This window comes from Anas platyrhynchos, chromosome 8, assembly GCF_047663525.1.
Source record: "Anas platyrhynchos isolate ZD024472 breed Pekin duck chromosome 8, IASCAAS_PekinDuck_T2T, whole genome shotgun sequence".
Taxonomy (NCBI): domain Eukaryota; kingdom Metazoa; phylum Chordata; class Aves; order Anseriformes; family Anatidae; genus Anas; species Anas platyrhynchos.
In genome coordinates, this window is record NC_092594.1 from 10568970 (window position 1) to 10586368 (window position 17399).

The window sequence follows — 17399 nt, forward strand, 5'->3', positions numbered from 1 at the left end:
ATTAAAGTTGGGATATTTTGTTCAAACTTCAACCTTAGGGTGAGGCTGCATTCATTCCTCCCACCAACAATGTTTTGATATATCTGTTATTTGTCTAGGGGAAAGTGCTTGGATAATTTTGTTAGGAATTACGTATTTAAATACCAGGGTAGCTGTTTCAGTTTCAAACTTTGTTGTTCACTCAGATTGATACATGGCTTTGAAAATCTTCTGAAACTGTTAATGGAATAAAAAAGGTGTAGCTGTGCTTACTTGAGACCGTTCACTTAAAATGGGAGAAAAAATTGCAAGGAAAATGTAAAATGAAAGTCTACTAATATAGGACATTTTCTAGATTCATGTATGTTCTTCAAACAGTTCATGGGTAGTCTACTACAGCAAAATTAAATGTCTTATTAATATTTTACAGGGATACTCAGGAAGCACTTATTCTGGGAAACCGGTAAGAAAAATTTCATCATAGAATCTTTTAGCATCATAGATCTTTTCTTAGTAAATAAATAAATAAATAAATAAATAAATAGGACGGTTAGTAGAGCAATTTCTGGATGATTTGGTTTGAAGATAACACTGTATATTAGTTCCTTTTGTATTAGAGCATATTTAAAGAAGCTGCTATTGGAAACATGGGAAATATGGGAAACAGCCTCAGGTCAGGGAAGCTCTTTTGGTTTCAGTTATTTTAAATCTGAATCTGTCTTGCTTTACATTCCAGTTAGTGACCTTGTTACATTTTGCTGTCCTCCAGTTTTGAATTCCTGTTTTATCTGTGTAGGTTTTTGTAGGTCCTGCTTGGTTAATCCTTAGGTTTTGGTGTTGTTTGTTTGTTTTTGTTTATCGCTTTGATTAACCCAACTCTTGAGTCTTTCAGTTACAGGTTACTCCTTTTCCCCCACCAACCCCTCACACTGTTCCCTCCATTTTTATTTTTTAGCACTTCCTAATTTTTTAAATCCTCTTTCAAATACAGATGAGAAACTCTGTATGGAATGTGATAATGGAATGAGAGAAAAATAGGTTTTTGCCCCTTCATCAGCTGTAGCTGACGTTTTCACATATAAAATGGGATAAAGAGAATGTGGAACTAAAACTATTTCCTTCACCTGTCTGAATCTAACCCACAGCATATTTTTTATTGTTATTATTATTTTTAAAAAATTTAGTGGTCTTGGACAAAACAGTCTTCAATACCATTGAGTTTGAACACTTCTAGATTTCCTTACTTTTTTTTGTTTGTTTGTTTGCAGAATTCGCCTTCCTCAGGGGGCAGTCAAGTGGTAAGCAATTTTCCTCTTTGTGGTTTCTACTGGTTTCTTCCTATTTATGTATTGCAGCAAATGGAAAGAATTGATTATACTTGTGAGGTCTAACCAATATATAGATTATCAGATTTCCTGTATGTGAATAAGCATTTGAGACTGCATGTGCAATGGACATATAATAAATGGGAACAGTATCAATAAAAATGTAAAAAAGCAGGACCATGTAGGTGCTTTATACTCTTGAATTTATACTTTTTATACTCCTGCTTAGTACTTGAAAACTGAACACCTGTTGAGTTGCACATACTACAGATGTGGCACATGTTTTTTTAATGCTAGAAGTATATACACAATAGAAGGGGCTAATAGAAAAAGATTGCTCTGAAACTTTCTATGCTTTTAATAACAATAATGAGGGGAATTATTTTGAATTTGGTTTATCAAGATTGTTCTCTGTTTTTATAGAGCTCTGCTGGGAAACACTCCAGTCCCCAACTCCTGCTGTTGTTCAGTGTTTTGAGTGCCTTTGTACTCTCTGCTGTTACATCAAAGTGGTCTATATGAACTTCTGAAGATGTGTTTGGCATCCTAGACATGGATTGTACACAGTAATATCAGATTAATTACTCGATGTCAGAAAAAAATACCCTTAAGTGAAATTGGCAGATTGTACTTGGTTGTCATGTTCTATGTCTGGTTAATATGTCATGTCTTTCATTAGTTTATCTTCTGGTTTTAGTCATTAGTAGATATCATTAGTTTCATCAGTGTTTTAGGCATCATTTTAGGTATAATTTTAAGAGAGAGCATACCTGTATGCCATACCTGTACCTACCTGTATGATTTTTTTTTTATTATTTTTATGTCCAGTCAAGAATGTGATGAACACCTATCTGAACTTTGATTGGTGAGAAAATCAAATGCTTAGAAAATTCTTGGTTAGTAACGAAAGCAGAAGGAAGTCGGATTGTTTTATGTGCAAACTGAGCAGCATCCAGGTCCTCACCACATAAAATAAAGACAGCCTGTAACTTCTGGTAAGCAGATGTCCATAGTATAGCAGAAAAATTGCTAAAATAATATCAGAGTATTGGCTTTAGTCTATTGTAGTCAAATTCATGTTTAATATGGAGGTTGCAAAGTGAAAGATCTTACAGAGGACTGAAATCTGTTGGGTATTAAAGCATATTTATTAAAGAAGCCAAACAGCTCAAGGCAAAGAAACAAATGGATTGCAAATAAGCTAGGGCAGCACAGGAGGCAGTTAGGTCAGTTGCCTGGAAGCTGCTGAAAACCAATGTATTTTCCCCTGGGAAGGAACAGCAATGTAATTAAGTTCACAAAACTGGTAGTATCTTAGGATTGGCTCCTTTTCTGAGGTGTTTTGTCTAGCTTATGCCACCTGAAGTATCTGCAAGTTTAATCTCAAGAATGACGCTGATACCTGCAACCAGGTACAGGACATGTGGGCGCAGAGGACCATGGCCCATCCTTGGCTTCAGGAGCTGTTCCAGCGCTTGCAGTAACATCTGTTGGGGCTGCCAGCGTTGGTGCAGTGACCATGGCACGAGCGTGGCGGTGGTGTGTCCATGGCGGTACTGCCGATACCACCTCGGCGCCAGCTTTACGCTGCGTGATGTTACCAACACGCCTTCTGCTTACCCATGCTTCTAGTTCATGTCTTGTTGAGCGTATGCCTACCAATAAAATTGTATTTATTGTCTCCTACGCTTTGCAACTGCACCTCGCGAGGTCTATCTGTACCCACCTGCCACGAGCCCCCCGCTGCTGCCCCTCGCGTCAGCCACCCCCCGGGACGCGCCCTCCCTGAGCCCCCGGAGCCGTGATTCAAGCATAAAACACACGAATATGATCTTGACCCCTGGGCGGACAGTTACAGTAACGCTGTGTTAATGGCAGAGCGCGCTGCGAGCTGGCGGCGCGCCGCGGCTCCCCGGCCAGGCCGCCCCTCGCGGGGGGAGGCCCCGGGGGCTCGGTGCCCTCACACGGCGGCGGCCCCGGGGGCCGGGCGGGGCGGGAGGCGAGGCCGGGCACGGCTCGGCCCGGCACGGCCCGGCTCTGGGAACGGAGCGGGCGGGGCCGCGGCTGCAGCCGGAGCCTTTGCGGGACGGGACCGCGGCGCCCGGAAACAGCGCGGGGCCGGGGCCGGGCCGCGAGGGGCCAGCGGGGCGCCCGCAGGTGGGAGACGGGGCTGGGGGGGGGGGCCTGGGGCAGCGGGGCCGCTGCGGGGCTGGGCGGGAACCGCGGCGCCCTCAGCCTGAGGGAGCGGGGCGGCCTGGGGAAGGGGAGCCGGGGAGGCCGGGGGGAGGCCGGGCGGAGGCGGAGGTGCCGAGCAGCCAGGGGTGTGCTGGGAGCAGGTGGGAAGGGGCCGAGCAGCACCAGCGCACCGCAGGCTGGGGCGGCTCGCAGTGAGCCCGGGGAGTCTGTCCCGAATGAGAACGGGGGAGAGCTGGGCACCAGGAGAAAGGCTTTCAGGGAATTATGTGTTAGAGAAGATAGAGACCTAAATAAATGCACCGGGGCTTGCGTTATCTGAGACCTAAACAGGCCTGAGCGATACGCAACAAAATTCCCTAAAATTGAGTGAGCACCCGCTGGGGCGCTTGTCTGACCTGGTGGCCTCTGCGTGGAAGCGTTGGGGTTGCAGGCAAGCCTCGCTTCCCAGAGAACTTGGGGGCAGACTGACAAAATGGGTTTGGGAACAAACATCAGCTGAGGGACTGCACCTCCCAAAATTTGTGGGGTGCCTTTCTCCGCAGTCAGGCACTGTGCATGACCCCCTCGTACTCACTGCATGTGGGCCCGGAGGGCCTGACCTGCTCAGTTCTTCTCAGCAAACCCCACAAAAAGCCCGGCTGTGCACAGTCTGCTGGAGTAGGCTCCAGCTCTGTGGCTTCAGCTGCAGCAGGCTGTAGCTCCGTAACTCAGGCTTTCCTTTTACCAAGGAAGAAGGTGCACCAAATTTTAGGGGTTGCAGAATGAGTTTGAAGCTGTAGAGAAACTGATTTACAATAACCCTTTCCTTTGGAAAACCGTAACTCATGGTTCCTTTGTCCATTATCTCTCCTTCTGGGAGATAAGGATCCATTGGTTTGGGATGCGTGATGTTCTGGCATGTGGAAGCAGAGTGTGTAGTGAAAATGTAGGTCTGGGGAAAGACTGTGGTAGAAGTAAGTATAAATTTGATTTAATCAATGCAATGTATTTAGAAGTCACTCTATATCCCTAACAATCCTACATTTCCTTATGCTGGTTATGGTGCTTTTTGTAATAACACAGAAAAGTCAGGGGTCATCTGAACCAGGTACCTAGGGGAATGAAATCACTTGTCTGCTTAAAACAGTTCCAGATTTGGCATGGTTAAATCAGGGCAGCACATTCTTTATCTCTGGGACAAGCTTGCTACTTGGAGCTAGCTATTCCTCTTCTATTACTCTTGAATGGCTTGCCACCTGGGCGTGTTCTTCGTCAGTCCCTGCCTGTACGCATGCTGCTTCCGCAGGCGTAGTGCCCTCCTTGGAGCTCAGGAGGCTGCACGGCTGGGCTGCAGGGGAGGAGGGGTTCTTAGTGTGTGCCTCCTAGGAACCAGCCTAAGAACATACCATGGTTAGGAGTTTGGGATTTTCCCATTTGAACCATTCACACTTCTGAATCTTTTTGTCTTATATTCAGACCCCTTCAGTACACTGCTTACTGGTCTAAATGTATTGGTAATGACTAGCTTTCTGCAATAAGTGTCTATAGATTTATTTTCACTGTATTATCTTGCTTGCGTTACTGCACTCAAACTGGGTGGCCTTGTTGGAGGGTGGCTGCCCTGCCTCGAGTGCACAGACTTGGTTAGTAACTCATGAGTAGCGTAACTGTGCGCTGCAGCTGAACCCCAGCGGTATTCAGTGTTCACACTCAGCACCTTAAATCGAGCCACGTCATTGACTTGACACATCTGCAGGAGCTGCAGCGGGGCAGCGCCTCAGTTCACCCCCAGCCTGATGTTGCACTCATGTACATGTATGTTTGAGGAGGGATTTGGACTAAAAGTGAGAACTGCCTGCCTGCTTGCTCTCAGAGCCTGAGTGTGACGAGTATCTTTCCATACTGTGACCTGTACAATGAATGCAGTGTGTGTACTATTTGAAAAGAGGCAGGTTGTATCAAATTTCCATGCTGGCAGGCAGGCGTTGGCTTAATAACTTGAGTCAATATAAAACTATTGCACTACTGTGCACATATAAAAAGTCTTTTACCTTATAAGCAGTGCTGAAGGTAGATTTAGTTCAATGAGGGCCTGCATTTCCTGAGCACTGAATACTTATACTCAATATGCAATTTCTTGAACACTCATCAAACCAAATTAAATTCTCATCTGTCAAAAAATAATCTTATCTTTGGGTTCTTAGCTTTGCTGTAAAGGATGAAGTTTGGGTTGGTTTTGGATTTGTTGGTTTGCCTGGGTGGGGTGTTAAAGTGTATTTAGCCACACTGAAAATTTGTCTTACATTTGAGATTCACAATTCTCAACTTTTCTCTCTGATATGTAGGTTTGAATGGTGACTTTTTTTCCCAAACAAGAAAGAATAAAAATCCTTTGTGTGGTCATTAAAAAGAAAAACAAAACAACAACAAAAAAAAAAACCTGTTACATTTTGCATGATTTTCTGTGAATATGGAAGAATACCTTACTTAGGTCCCAAGCAGTCTGTAGCATTATCTGAAATGAGATACTAGTTAATACGTAATCACATCCTCTTTATTAGACTTGGCAATGTCAGACTTTTCTGGTTGAATGATATGCCAGTGAATCACTGATATAACTTTCCAGTATCCTTGGCAAAAGCCTAGGTATTTGGACCAAAGTTGAGAAGAAATCATTGGCTGGTCTTTAGCAATTGCATTTTAATGTGTAACTGCTCTGTCTATAATTACCTTTTAGCATCAGCATGATTTTTATAAGGCTATATTTCAGGAGCTAGGTCCATCAGTGTTCTACTGTGTTGTGCTTGATATCCTTCTCATGAAGTACTGTTAGAAAGTAGTGAGATGCTTTCATTTTTTTTCACTAGTTAAGATATTTTTTTTTTTAAATGTAAAAGGAGAAATTGAAAATACTACTATAAAGAAACCATCTGGAGAGGAAAAAAAAAACACAAAACTTTGTTATTCACTTTTTGCTAGAAGAAAAGGAAAAACTCTGCTAGAACATTTGCTCTTATAATACTTATGAGAAGAATACAAGCTTAAAGAAAAGTGGTGCACTTAATTCACATTATAAAGTATCCAGCAAGAAGAATGAGTAACAAACTGAAAAACAAACGGAAGAGCAAGGTAAGTTAACAATTATAGGTAGTTTATGTGAGGGAACAGAGGTGAAACCTGTATCCAGTATGAGGAAGATGGAAAACATTAATAGTGACATTTTAAACATCAGAAGTACCAGCTTTGGGGTTATTACAAATATTTAAAACTTTATTATGGTTTTCATTAAATTGACAGGCATGTGAAATATTTACATATTTGGGGCAGAATGGGGAAGAGATGCATTATTGAATGATAGAAATCCAAATTTGGCAGTTAAATATTTGTATGCGTGTAAAATCCTGTTCAGAAACCAGTTTGGCAGCACTTACTAGATCCTGAAAGGTCTTCACTTCCTCAGTACCATCTGGGATATTTATTTACATACCTGAACTGTTCATTGTATTGGGTGTTGCTTTCAGCTGTAAAGAAGGCTACATTGAGTCCGATAGCTTCTACACCAATGCTTTATGGAACAGTCTCCCTGTGAGGAATGTGGCTGGGGTACAGAAAGCAGCATGTTCTGTGCATGTTATCCAACCCAGGGAAGAGGGCAGTGCCCATGGTAAAACAGAGAAAGAAGAGTTTTAGTGGGGAAAAAGAAAAAGAGGTTCTTCAGGTTCTGAGCTAGCTCTCCCTCCGCCTCCCCATTGTGCTTTTCCTCCTTGTTGCCAGCTTATTGTATCTGTGTAGGGACAGCAGCAGCAGTGGGTTCACGTTCCTTCTGAGAAATGCGAGAACACAGCCCTGTTTCTGTGATCTGCTGGCTTGATTTCAAAGATTTTCACCCAGGAAGTGCATCCGTACCTGTTCCGCCAGAATTAGTGTTGACTCTACTGTTTGCTTTCCTTTTTTTCCCCTTCTGTAAGGCAGGCTTAATCAGTGCTTGTTTTCTGGCAGTTCAGACACAGAACTTGTGTACTGGCACACAAAACTTAATAAACTTTTCCTTTTGCACTTGTTAAGAGTCTGGCAAATTCTGTCAGCTTTGTGTTATAACTGTGTGACTGCCATTTCTTTGGTTAAGCGTTCTGAAACTCATAACAGGAGGGCACATTATTATTTAATTTGTGAATTTAACTTGTACTTTTGTTCTGTGACTTGCTGGAATTCATACTTAACTGCTTTCTTGGTGTTTTATCCGCTTCTCAGGGTAGTGTTGCATGTTTGGTTTATTTTGGATGCTGAATTCCTTTTTATTTTTTTTTTTGTATAAAACCCTGAAGTGTCAGAAATGTGAGGAAAGTTAAATTTAATAAATTTAATTAAAAGTGAGCCTGCTGCAATGGCTGTAAGAAAAGCTTCCTAGTAATTGAAACTGAATTAGTGAAATATATTGCAGAATACTAGTTAATTTAGGATAGTCTATAGTTGCAAAAGAAATGCATAGTCAAATGAAATGTGGATCATTTGAGCATGAATTGAAATCTTTTAATTATCAAACAATGAGAAAATGCAAGAGCTTAAAAATTCAATGAGTCTGAAACATGCTGATCAAATAAGATACTTTGTGTTAGACGAAGCTGAGTCTTAGGGGTTCTGTGCTTACGTTACGTTACCTTAATTTCTTTGTATCATCATGGTGTGAAATTAGGGAGCACCTGGACCCATGTGATCGCCCTGTGCTCTTTCGTTCCTGCCCACGGTGTCAGACCAGGCTTGTGGAAGGGATCTCCTCATATGCAGTGTAACTAAACTGCCCTTGGGCAGTGTCTCAGGATGGTCTCTTGTCTCTGAGTTTAATGAGGCATTTTATTTATGATAGGTTGGTCATGTTTCCTGCTAGAATTCTCTTTTTTAGTGGTTTAGGTATCTGTAACAAAAGTAATTCTGTTACATTTGGAGACCTCCTACAAACTCGAGAATAGAATAAACTCTTAAACAAACCCTTAATTTTGTGCAAGATTCTCCTGCTGTGGATATATAGCGGCTGAGAAGCTCAAAAGTTTATACAGTCAGATCTTTAAGAGACAGAAGTTTTAAGGCTAAGAAAAGTCCTGTCATTTTCTTCTTGTTGCTCATGTAGTAAATTTGGATAATATTCGTGGGTTTTGTTCAAGAGCGGAGAGTGGAAAATAAATACACCCTCTAGGTTTACGTTTAGGTTTAATTAAGCCAAGTTGATTGTGTTCCTTTTGACCTAATATGTTACATCTGTAAACAGTGGGGCTTACCAGTATTTCGGGAAGGACAGTGTAAGAATGATATTAAAGTAAAATTGAAGATGTAAAATTTTAGCCTGTTGTGGAGAAGTTACTAAAGGAAATGAAAATCTGCAATTCAGAAATGCGTTCGTTCTGTCTGAAAGAATATTGCGAAGTGGAAAAGGGTGATTTTACACTTCTAAAAGTCTGCTTCCTTTCAGTGGTTATTTTCCAGACTTCCCACAGTCTGATATTTTATGAGCTGAAGGTCAATGTGTCCTGTATAGTTGTGATTTTTTTTATCATTTTCTCATGCTGCAAAACCTTTTCCATGTCCTCCTCCCTTTTGTTTTTGAGGAGAACAGCTCCTCAAGTAGCATCCCTGTACATTTTCCCCATGTACTGCCATCCCCAGCGGATGAAATGCCACCTTGGCTCCCTGCAGGCAGGCTCTGGGTGCGCGCCTGCCTCTCACCTCTTCCTCACCTCCTGCTGTTACCGCAGGGTGCGGCCACAAGGTTTGCTGAGTAAACTCTGCAGGAGCAGTTTATTGTACTGTGTTTTTCTCTTTTACCTGGACTAATAAAAGAAAAAGATAATGAGGCTAATAAAGTCGCAGGGTTAACGTGACCACTGAACGCGCAGCCTTTGAATTAGCACGTGTAGATCTGGTTGGTGAACAGATGCTTGCTGCAGAGTCCTGAGCAGCCCGGCCAAAGTCCAGCGAGAAACCAGTCTGGGAGGAACCCTGTACACAAGAAGCGGGTCAGGAACTTCGATTTCAGTATTGATTTCAGACCTCAAGGTGCAGGCTGTTACTGATGACAGTATTTAATCTTGCTTATGGCTGCACAGTCCGTTGCAGCAGGGGTAGCAGGAACTCCTGGCTAGGTGGGTGATTACCCCGCTGGCAGCGACCTGTAGATCTAAACCCCCTGTGAAACTGCAGCTGAAGACAGTCGGATGTTTGAAGTTCAGCACTTGGCTCGTCTTCTGGATCCAGTCCCCAGTTTGCACTCAGGATTAAGGACGGATATGCAAATGTTATCAAAGCAGGGAAGAGAGATGAGGATGGTTGATAAGACATTGTTTGCTCAGCAGAGTGCTTAGTTCATTGGGACGTGTAAGGATCTGAACTACGTAGTTCCTGCTCGGTGAACCTTTTGTAGTTTTAGTACGGCATGAAACTGGTTCTCTGCAAACCTGTCATGCTGACCACTGACAAGACAGCTTTTAGTCTATTCAGCTATCAAACTGGACTCTTAAAGTCCTTTTTTTTTTTGAATTTGGTGAAACTCTGAAACTGCTTTGGTGGATTATTGTGAAGAAACACGTTCTGCTACTGGTGCTTTTTTGGACACGTTGCTTGGCTTCACAAAGCAGCTTGGTAAATGGGACAAGGTGGAGTTGTGACTGTGTTTCTGGAAGCAAGATTACATCAGTACTATTACTGTGGGGAAAGTCCCCTTTTTTTGGATCATGATTACTAATCAGGATAATACTGTAGTTCAAGACCACATGGTATGTGCTCCTTATGGATTTGCTGCTGGGCTTACTAAACTGCCGTGCATGTCGGTAGGCTTTCATATGAATGCTTTGATGCTTGCTCATAAACAAGGTATTGGTGATACATTTTTACACTGCACAGTATGCTATAAGCTGCTTAGTAAATAGTTGTATTTCAGCAAGAAATGCATGTGAATGTTATTTTTTGGTATTGTGACCTATTTCATTTGAATTATTGAACTCCAAGAACTGTGAACATGTCTAAAATAATTTGTCACTTTACAGGCTCGCAGAACGCAGAAATTTTGGTCACAGTTCAGCAGAGATGTGTGTTCCCATTACCTATATTTTGTTCAGAAGCTTTTTGAAAAATGAAAACCAAAAAGTTTAAAAATAAATAAATACTTATATGTAAGTGTATTTTTATGATATTGTGTTGTTCATCATAACCACGTATTGCTCTTTGTACATCCAGATTTTCAGGTCTCAATACTAAAAAATTAGGTAGATGGAAAAGCAGCACAGAAATGGTGTGAGTTGGCCTCTAAATGTGCGTTTGCCTACCAGTTTTTTCCTGTAGCATAGCCAGACCTTTTTATAAAGTTCAGTTCTGTCTTCTCTGTCAGTGGAATTATTTTTTCTTTTCCTTTTTCTCCCTCAGTTTTCTCTATTCTGCTGGTAGTTCCCCAGAGGGTATGACATCTGATCTTTCATGTCCTCTCTTCATCGCTTCAGAGAAACCGTTCTTTTTCTTCTTTCTCCTCCTTGTTCTCAGCTATAGCAAATACACTCCTGGAGGTGCTTCTCCCTGACTAACTGTTTTCCACTTTGTTCTTGGGATGTGTGGTTACAGTTATCCTTATGTCAGGGGTTATTCCATCAGAACTTGTTCTTTGAAAAAGTTAGTAAAACTGAACTTTTGTCTGCGCTTTTCTTCATGTGTTACATTTCTGTCTGATTTATACTGTTCTCTGCAGCTGCATCTTTAGCATTCATGTCTTCAGTGAAGAAGCTATGAAGTTATAGTTCATACAAAAGTATCTTTGGTTAAGTTTCCTTAAAGAAATTCTTGTGCATTACTTCTTCAGCTTCTCCTCCAGGCATTTTTTTATTTCTCCTTTTCTATTAGGCTTTTGCAAATATTTCGGCAGCGGTATGACTCTTGAGGTAAACAACTATATATTGTAGGAGATGTGTCCATACTTCATACCTCTCTGACTGTCTGCACTTCATAGTTGCCTGCAGGTTACTGCGGTGTCTCTTAAGTGCAGATGCCATATAGATGGCCAGCTGACTTTCTAGACTTGACTGCAAAAAATCGTCTACAGCTTAGAGACAGGGTAAGGGCAATTTGAATAATTTTGAATAACACAGGTCTGCAGATCTCTGAAAAAATATCCATGACAATCGTTGTGAAGTGCATCTTTAGTTAGAGAAGTGCAGTCAGAGGGAAACCACTTCAGTTTCAGTTGCAAATATTTAGAGGTACCAGCATGTCGTTCTGCAGCGTGTACAAAACTAGATGGTTAAGAGTCAAAGCTTGTGTAAAAAATGTTGCACTCTGTAAATGTAAAGCGTGTATAGGGGCAGCATTGGCAAATGTATCCAAGAAGTACTACACATCAGCTTTACACTTCTAAAAATTAGAACTTCATGCAATGTATTGACTTGTTACTATTTTTCTTTTACTTAAAAATGTTTGTTAACTTTTAATTACTGGTTTGCTTTTATTTCAGCATTATAAAACACTGCTCTGTTTTTTGAATAAGTGGGTAGTAAAGACTGTAACATTAAATTTTCTACAGGGAAACATTTCTGCATAGATGGATCTTCTTCATACTTAACGTGTATAAAGAATATCAGAAACCAGCATAACATTCTGAATAACCCTGGTGCATTTTTGAATTTCCTTGCAATATATCGTGCTTCCAAAAGCAGAATTGCTCTCTGATAGTCTCCTGCACTAAGTTAGTGCTCAAATTTTTGGGAAAGGGCAAAGAAATGATGTCAGCTTTGTTGGAAGTTCATTCTAGGTATGAAGGGCATACAGTTTTACTAGTGTAAGGTTTGTGGTACTAAGTGCAGTATGAGAAAGTAGGTGCAATCACTTTTATGCAACTATTTTTTTCTGAGCAGGATAATCAGCAGGACAGAATTAGTGTTGTTTCCCCTGCTGCCCCACTATCCTATATATCTTCCTGTCCAACCGTGCCTCCCCACAACTCTCCTGTTCTTTCGGCTTCAGGCACACCCCTTACTCTCACTTAAAGCAGGCCAGTCCTCACCCAGTCTTACACTGTCACGACATCACCTAGCAGGGCAGAAATTGCAGCCTGAAAAACTCTTCAGAGAAGAGAGAGAGAGATCTCCTTCCACCTCTCCATTGTGGGGATAGCTCATTGCAGCAGGTGTACTGAGCACTCTGCAGTACCACAGTATGGGGCTTTTTATTTGATATTTTGAAGGTATCTCTTATATAGGTGAAGGCTCAGAAGGCCTGTGACTGGTTTAACTTCAGAGATTTCTTCTGTGAAACCAGTTATTGGAAAGTTAATTGTAAGTTAGGAGTCCTTATTTGACTTTTTTTAACAGATAAGAAATATTCCACTGAATTCTTCTATTAACTGTTAGGTTTAATATTCTAATATGCTTCCCCATTTCTAATCATGTATTTAAAAATATTTCTAAAGTGTCAATCTCCTTTCTCTTTAAATATCAGCTTAGGTTCGTTGTTTTCTTTTGCTGGCTGAGGTCTCTGGCTAACATTTTTAATATGCTGATTCCTATGGGAAATGTCTGTTTGCGATGTTACCTTTTAAGCCTGTTTTTATATATGTTTGTTTTCTTGTTTGTTTGTTTGTTTTGGTTCTGTTTCAGGAAAAAAATAATCAAGAAATGTCTACCAATTTAAAGTACCTTTCCTTGAGCATCCTGGTTTTTCAGACTACAAGTCTAGTGTTGACCATGCGTTACTCTCGGACACTGAAAGAAGAAGGACCTCGTTACTTATCCTCTACTGCAGTAGTTCTTGCTGAACTCCTGAAGATTTTAACCTGTATTCTATTGGTCTACAAAGACAGCAGTATGTGTTAAATTTTGCACCTAGTAATTTTTGTAATCAATATGCTGTATTGTAATAGCAACTGCAAGGCAGCCATGTGAGTATGGGCCCACAATAAAACATTTTCCTTCTCATTTAAGAAATATTCTTGGAAAGACTGTAGTCATACTTCACTTCTCAACGCATAATATATTGTCTATTTGCTGAAGAGCATTCTCTTTGAATATGAATACTAAGGTATGCAAGAATAAATTTTCTACTAGCAGCTTGAAGCTTGTGTTTTTCAGGCATTTTAGGAAATTCATAAATAGAAGTAGGAAAAAACATGAATGGTAATGTAGAAATGTATAGCAAACAAAATGACAGATGCTAGAGGAAGGAAGCAATTTCATTAATACAGAAAGAAGCACAGTCTTAAGCTCAAAAAAAAAAAAAGTATATTTGCATTTACTGTCATTCTTGCCTTGTATATTTTATGTTGCATTTATCCAATTCCTTGACATACATATTTGGTCTTCAGTAATTTAAAAACATCATTATATATGCAAAAATATTGCTGACTCTGTAGGCTCCTAAATGTGTACTGTTTAGCTGATGTTCTTTAATGTATCATCTTGAATATATATGATTATTAATAAGTTTTACATTAACATAGTTTGAATAATTGTTCTAGTTCTGATAGTCTAGGACAGCAGGACACTTTGCAGGATGTTTTTAAAAAGATGAGGCTTATGAGAACCAAACAAAAATTATACAGTATCTTGAGTTCTTGATAGTGGTGACAGCTATAGAAAGAGGACAGTAATGTTGAGAACTGTACATTGCTCTCTCCTTTTTTTTTTTTTTTTTTTTTTTTTCCCTCTCCAGTTAGTTAATGTCTATTTCTGTGTTTCTTTGATAGAGTGCAATTTACGGGCTCTGAACAGAGTGTTACATGATGAAATCCTTAATAAGCCCATGGAAACTCTTAAACTTGCAATTCCTTCAGGAATTTATACTCTTCAGAATAACCTGCTGTATGTAGCATTGTCAAACCTAGATGCAGCCACATACCAGGTATTGTACATTTGGATTGCTCCGTAAGTTTGAGAAAAAAAAAAAAAAAAAAAAGGGGGGGGGGGGGGGGAAGAAAATATGAATTGTGTGGTAATAACTGTTTCTGGGTTCTTTTAGGTTACATATCAACTGAAAATTCTTACCACGGCACTCTTTTCTGTGTCCATGTTAAGCAAGAAATTGGGCGTATACCAGTGGCTGTCATTAGTGATTTTGATGACAGGAGTGGCATTTGTGCAGGTAAATAGTAGCAGGTGGTTTGTAATGTGCTTGTGTAATGTGTTTAATCAAGGAACATGAGTTTGTATCCTGATTATACAGCTTCCTGATTCTACCACTTCTATGCCCGTAACAGTACAGCCAGGAGCTACATATCACAATTGGCCAGGGCTACAGGACACCAGAAGTGGTTCAAAAGCAAAAGATAGCAACCTCTTCATGTGTTCTGCTGTAGCATGTGACTGAGCCTCTGGAGCATCCTTCAAATAACAGCATTACAAGTATTTATTTGCACATTTTTCTGACATTAGTGATTTGGATTCACAGGCCTTACATGATAGCACAGTCCTGCTGCTCACCTTATGATACAGTTTCACCATGGCAAATTTACTCAAACCATTTTGGGAGCAAAATTCATTCCAAATGATATAGCTACAGGGGTTTGTAGTTTTCAGAGGGTAGGATCTGGGGATAAGAGGCTATTCTAAGAATTTTTAACAGATTTTAGCATATCATAAATTTTTTTATCTTAAATCTTAAAGATTTATTTTTTTTAAATTCTAAGGATTAAATGTTATGGAACTTTCAAATTTAATAATTAAAAATGAGAACAGAATATTCTGACAGTAATTAATAGTCTCTTCAATACATTGTCCATGGCATCGCCTTTTATTCTGTTACCTTTAGAGATATTGTGAGGTTTAGTTTCACAAAGTTCAGCATGTTTTAGCTCTCACACTGAAGAGTGATTTTGTATGACACACACAAAAGGCAATTCATCACATTTTAAAGACAGATGTTATAAGTGTATATTCTGATTTATCTGAGCGTATATAGCTGTTATAAGTGGTATTCTGATTTATACTTGTATGGAGAATAGGTAACTAACTGGCATGTGGTAAAAGTTAGTGACTGTGAATAACCAGGACAGATCACATTGGGATTCAGAAACAGTGCTGACAGTCCAGGAATGTGTCAGATAAAATTCTGGCCTGTTTAAATTGATAGGTATTCACCCAGCTGAGTCACAACTTTACTCGTTATAAATACATAGAAAGAAAAGTTATGATTTTGCAGTTCTTTAGAAGTGTTTATGATACAAAATGCAAAACCTTACAAGCATATGATGCATTTAGTAACTAGTATTGCTTAAGAAAAAAAAAAAACTTGCATGTTATAGATGCTTATGACTTTATTGTAATAGTGACATTTGAATAATTTTTTTTATATCCAGTGGCCTTCAGACTCTCAAGCAACAGCTGCTAAGGAACACTCAGCAGGATCTCAGTTTGTAGGCCTAATGGCAGTTCTTATAGCATGCTTTTCTAGTGGATTCGCTGGAGTATATTTTGAGAAAATTTTGAAGGAAACTAAGCAGTCTGTATGGATCAGAAACATTCAGCTTGGTAAGTTTAATTTTAGTCTTCTGTTACAACAGGAATACTGTATTCTAAAGATAAATGTGCAAAAAATAAAAAATACCAAAAACATTTTATTATTCTGCATAAACGTACTTTATAAATAAGAGTAGTTTAAACTCTGCTAGATAGGGTTCTAGGAATTGCTTTCTGCTGTCAACCTAGTTCTTGATTTAACTTGGTTATAGAGTGTTTGTAAGTTTGTCCAGAATCTGTGAATTGAAATTGTATTTAAAATGTTCTAAGGAATGTTATCTTATGCAGAGTTTTGTATATCCTTTGTGTCTTTTGCACTAATTAATCAAATAAATGTACATAGTAGCTTTTTTTTTCTCCATATTTTTTATTTTTCTTAGAGAGCATAGGAACATTAAAAATAACTATGTTCCTAAAACAATGCTTTGAGACCTATTTTAAAATTAACATTTTTTTTCTCTTGTCTGGATAGGAAGTTTTTATAGCTTGGCACTTTTAATACAAAAAGAACTCATACATTAGTGAATAAAGTTGAGGTAATTTATTACGATTATCTCAGTACAAAGGTCAGTTTGTTTAAGTTGTCTATGTAATCACCAAAGAAAGGTATGTTCATCCTAACTATTTGAATGCCGGCACCTATTAGTAAGGGAATAGTTTCTATTTCCAAAGTAGTTCTATGTCTTCTAGACCATAGATATAAATGATGACAGAGTTGATCCATTTTCCTGAATGTGTTTTCCCTCACCTCAGAGCAATCTTGTCCAGTTTGTAAGATGAGAAATACCACAACAGCAATACCTTTTTGTCCCTGTTTTTGCAATAGGAACACAACTGACTGATGGACTTGCCTTCTTCCTCTAATGGGGTACCTCTGGTCCTCATCTGTAGGCAATAATTTTTATTGCATATTTAAGTAAATTTTGTGGGCAGAATTTGAACTTAGGATAACACTTAGGATAGACCTTTGACCAAATTCACAGTACTGTAGACTTAAGTCATAAGGATATTTTGTTTCATCGGGGTGTGTACTGGGTCTTGTAAAAGGTAATGAAGTAACATAAAAACAGGAGATGGTGGTGGTTTTTGTTTGTTTGTTTTTTAATTAGCTAATCGCTAATATTTGTTAACATTTATTGAAATTGTATGCATTAACACTAAGGTTCCTTGACCAGGGATATACCAGGAAAGGTTATGTTAGGGAATTTATGGAGGCAGAGAAGGATGAGTGGCTGGGGCTTGGTCCAGGGTCTGAGGCAGGGTTTTGGTGTTCTGGTTGGATGTAATGTAAAATCTGCTGGCACAGACAGCTGAAAGTAGAACCAGAGGATGCAACTTGTGATGCACTGTGGCTTCATGCCGTTGTGACCTTTTCCCTTCCCAGTCGTAGCCAGTAACCATGGTTAACCACATGCAAACAGGGCTTTTTGTTCTCCCCTCG

General features: G+C 39.7%; 2 protein-coding genes across 54 annotated transcripts in view; both read left to right on the forward strand.

Moving 5' to 3' along the window:
* LOC101794547 (uncharacterized) overlaps positions 1 to 2990 on the forward strand; it is an 80890-nt gene extending 77900 nt beyond the window's left edge. For all 50 annotated transcript variants that reach the window (XM_072042026.1, XM_072042029.1, XM_072042041.1 and 47 more), the window contains 3 exons: positions 410 to 442; positions 1248 to 1277; positions 1728 to 2990. In XM_072042026.1, coding sequence (XP_071898127.1) covers positions 410 to 442; positions 1248 to 1277; positions 1728 to 1826 — 162 coding nt within the window. In that variant the 3' untranslated portion in view covers positions 1827 to 2990. The remainder of the gene's footprint in view (positions 1 to 409; positions 443 to 1247; positions 1278 to 1727) is intronic.
* A 328-nt stretch (positions 2991 to 3318) lies between these two features.
* The window catches only part of SLC35A3 (solute carrier family 35 member A3), a 28182-nt gene continuing 14101 nt past the window's right edge, over positions 3319 to 17399 (forward strand). The window contains exons 1-6 of one of the 4 annotated variants that reach the window (XM_072042089.1): positions 3330 to 3461; positions 10514 to 10639; positions 13106 to 13310; positions 14191 to 14345; positions 14463 to 14585; positions 15799 to 15970. In XM_072042089.1, coding sequence (XP_071898190.1) covers positions 13124 to 13310; positions 14191 to 14345; positions 14463 to 14585; positions 15799 to 15970 — 637 coding nt within the window. In that variant the 5' untranslated portion in view covers positions 3330 to 3461; positions 10514 to 10639; positions 13106 to 13123. Of the gene's footprint in view, positions 3462 to 5983; positions 6609 to 8171; positions 10244 to 10513; positions 10640 to 13105; positions 13311 to 14190; positions 14346 to 14462; positions 14586 to 15798; positions 15971 to 17399 lie in introns of those variants that run through there. The other 3 variants (XM_027463052.3, XM_005018739.6, XM_005018738.6) reach the window with 3 other exon arrangements.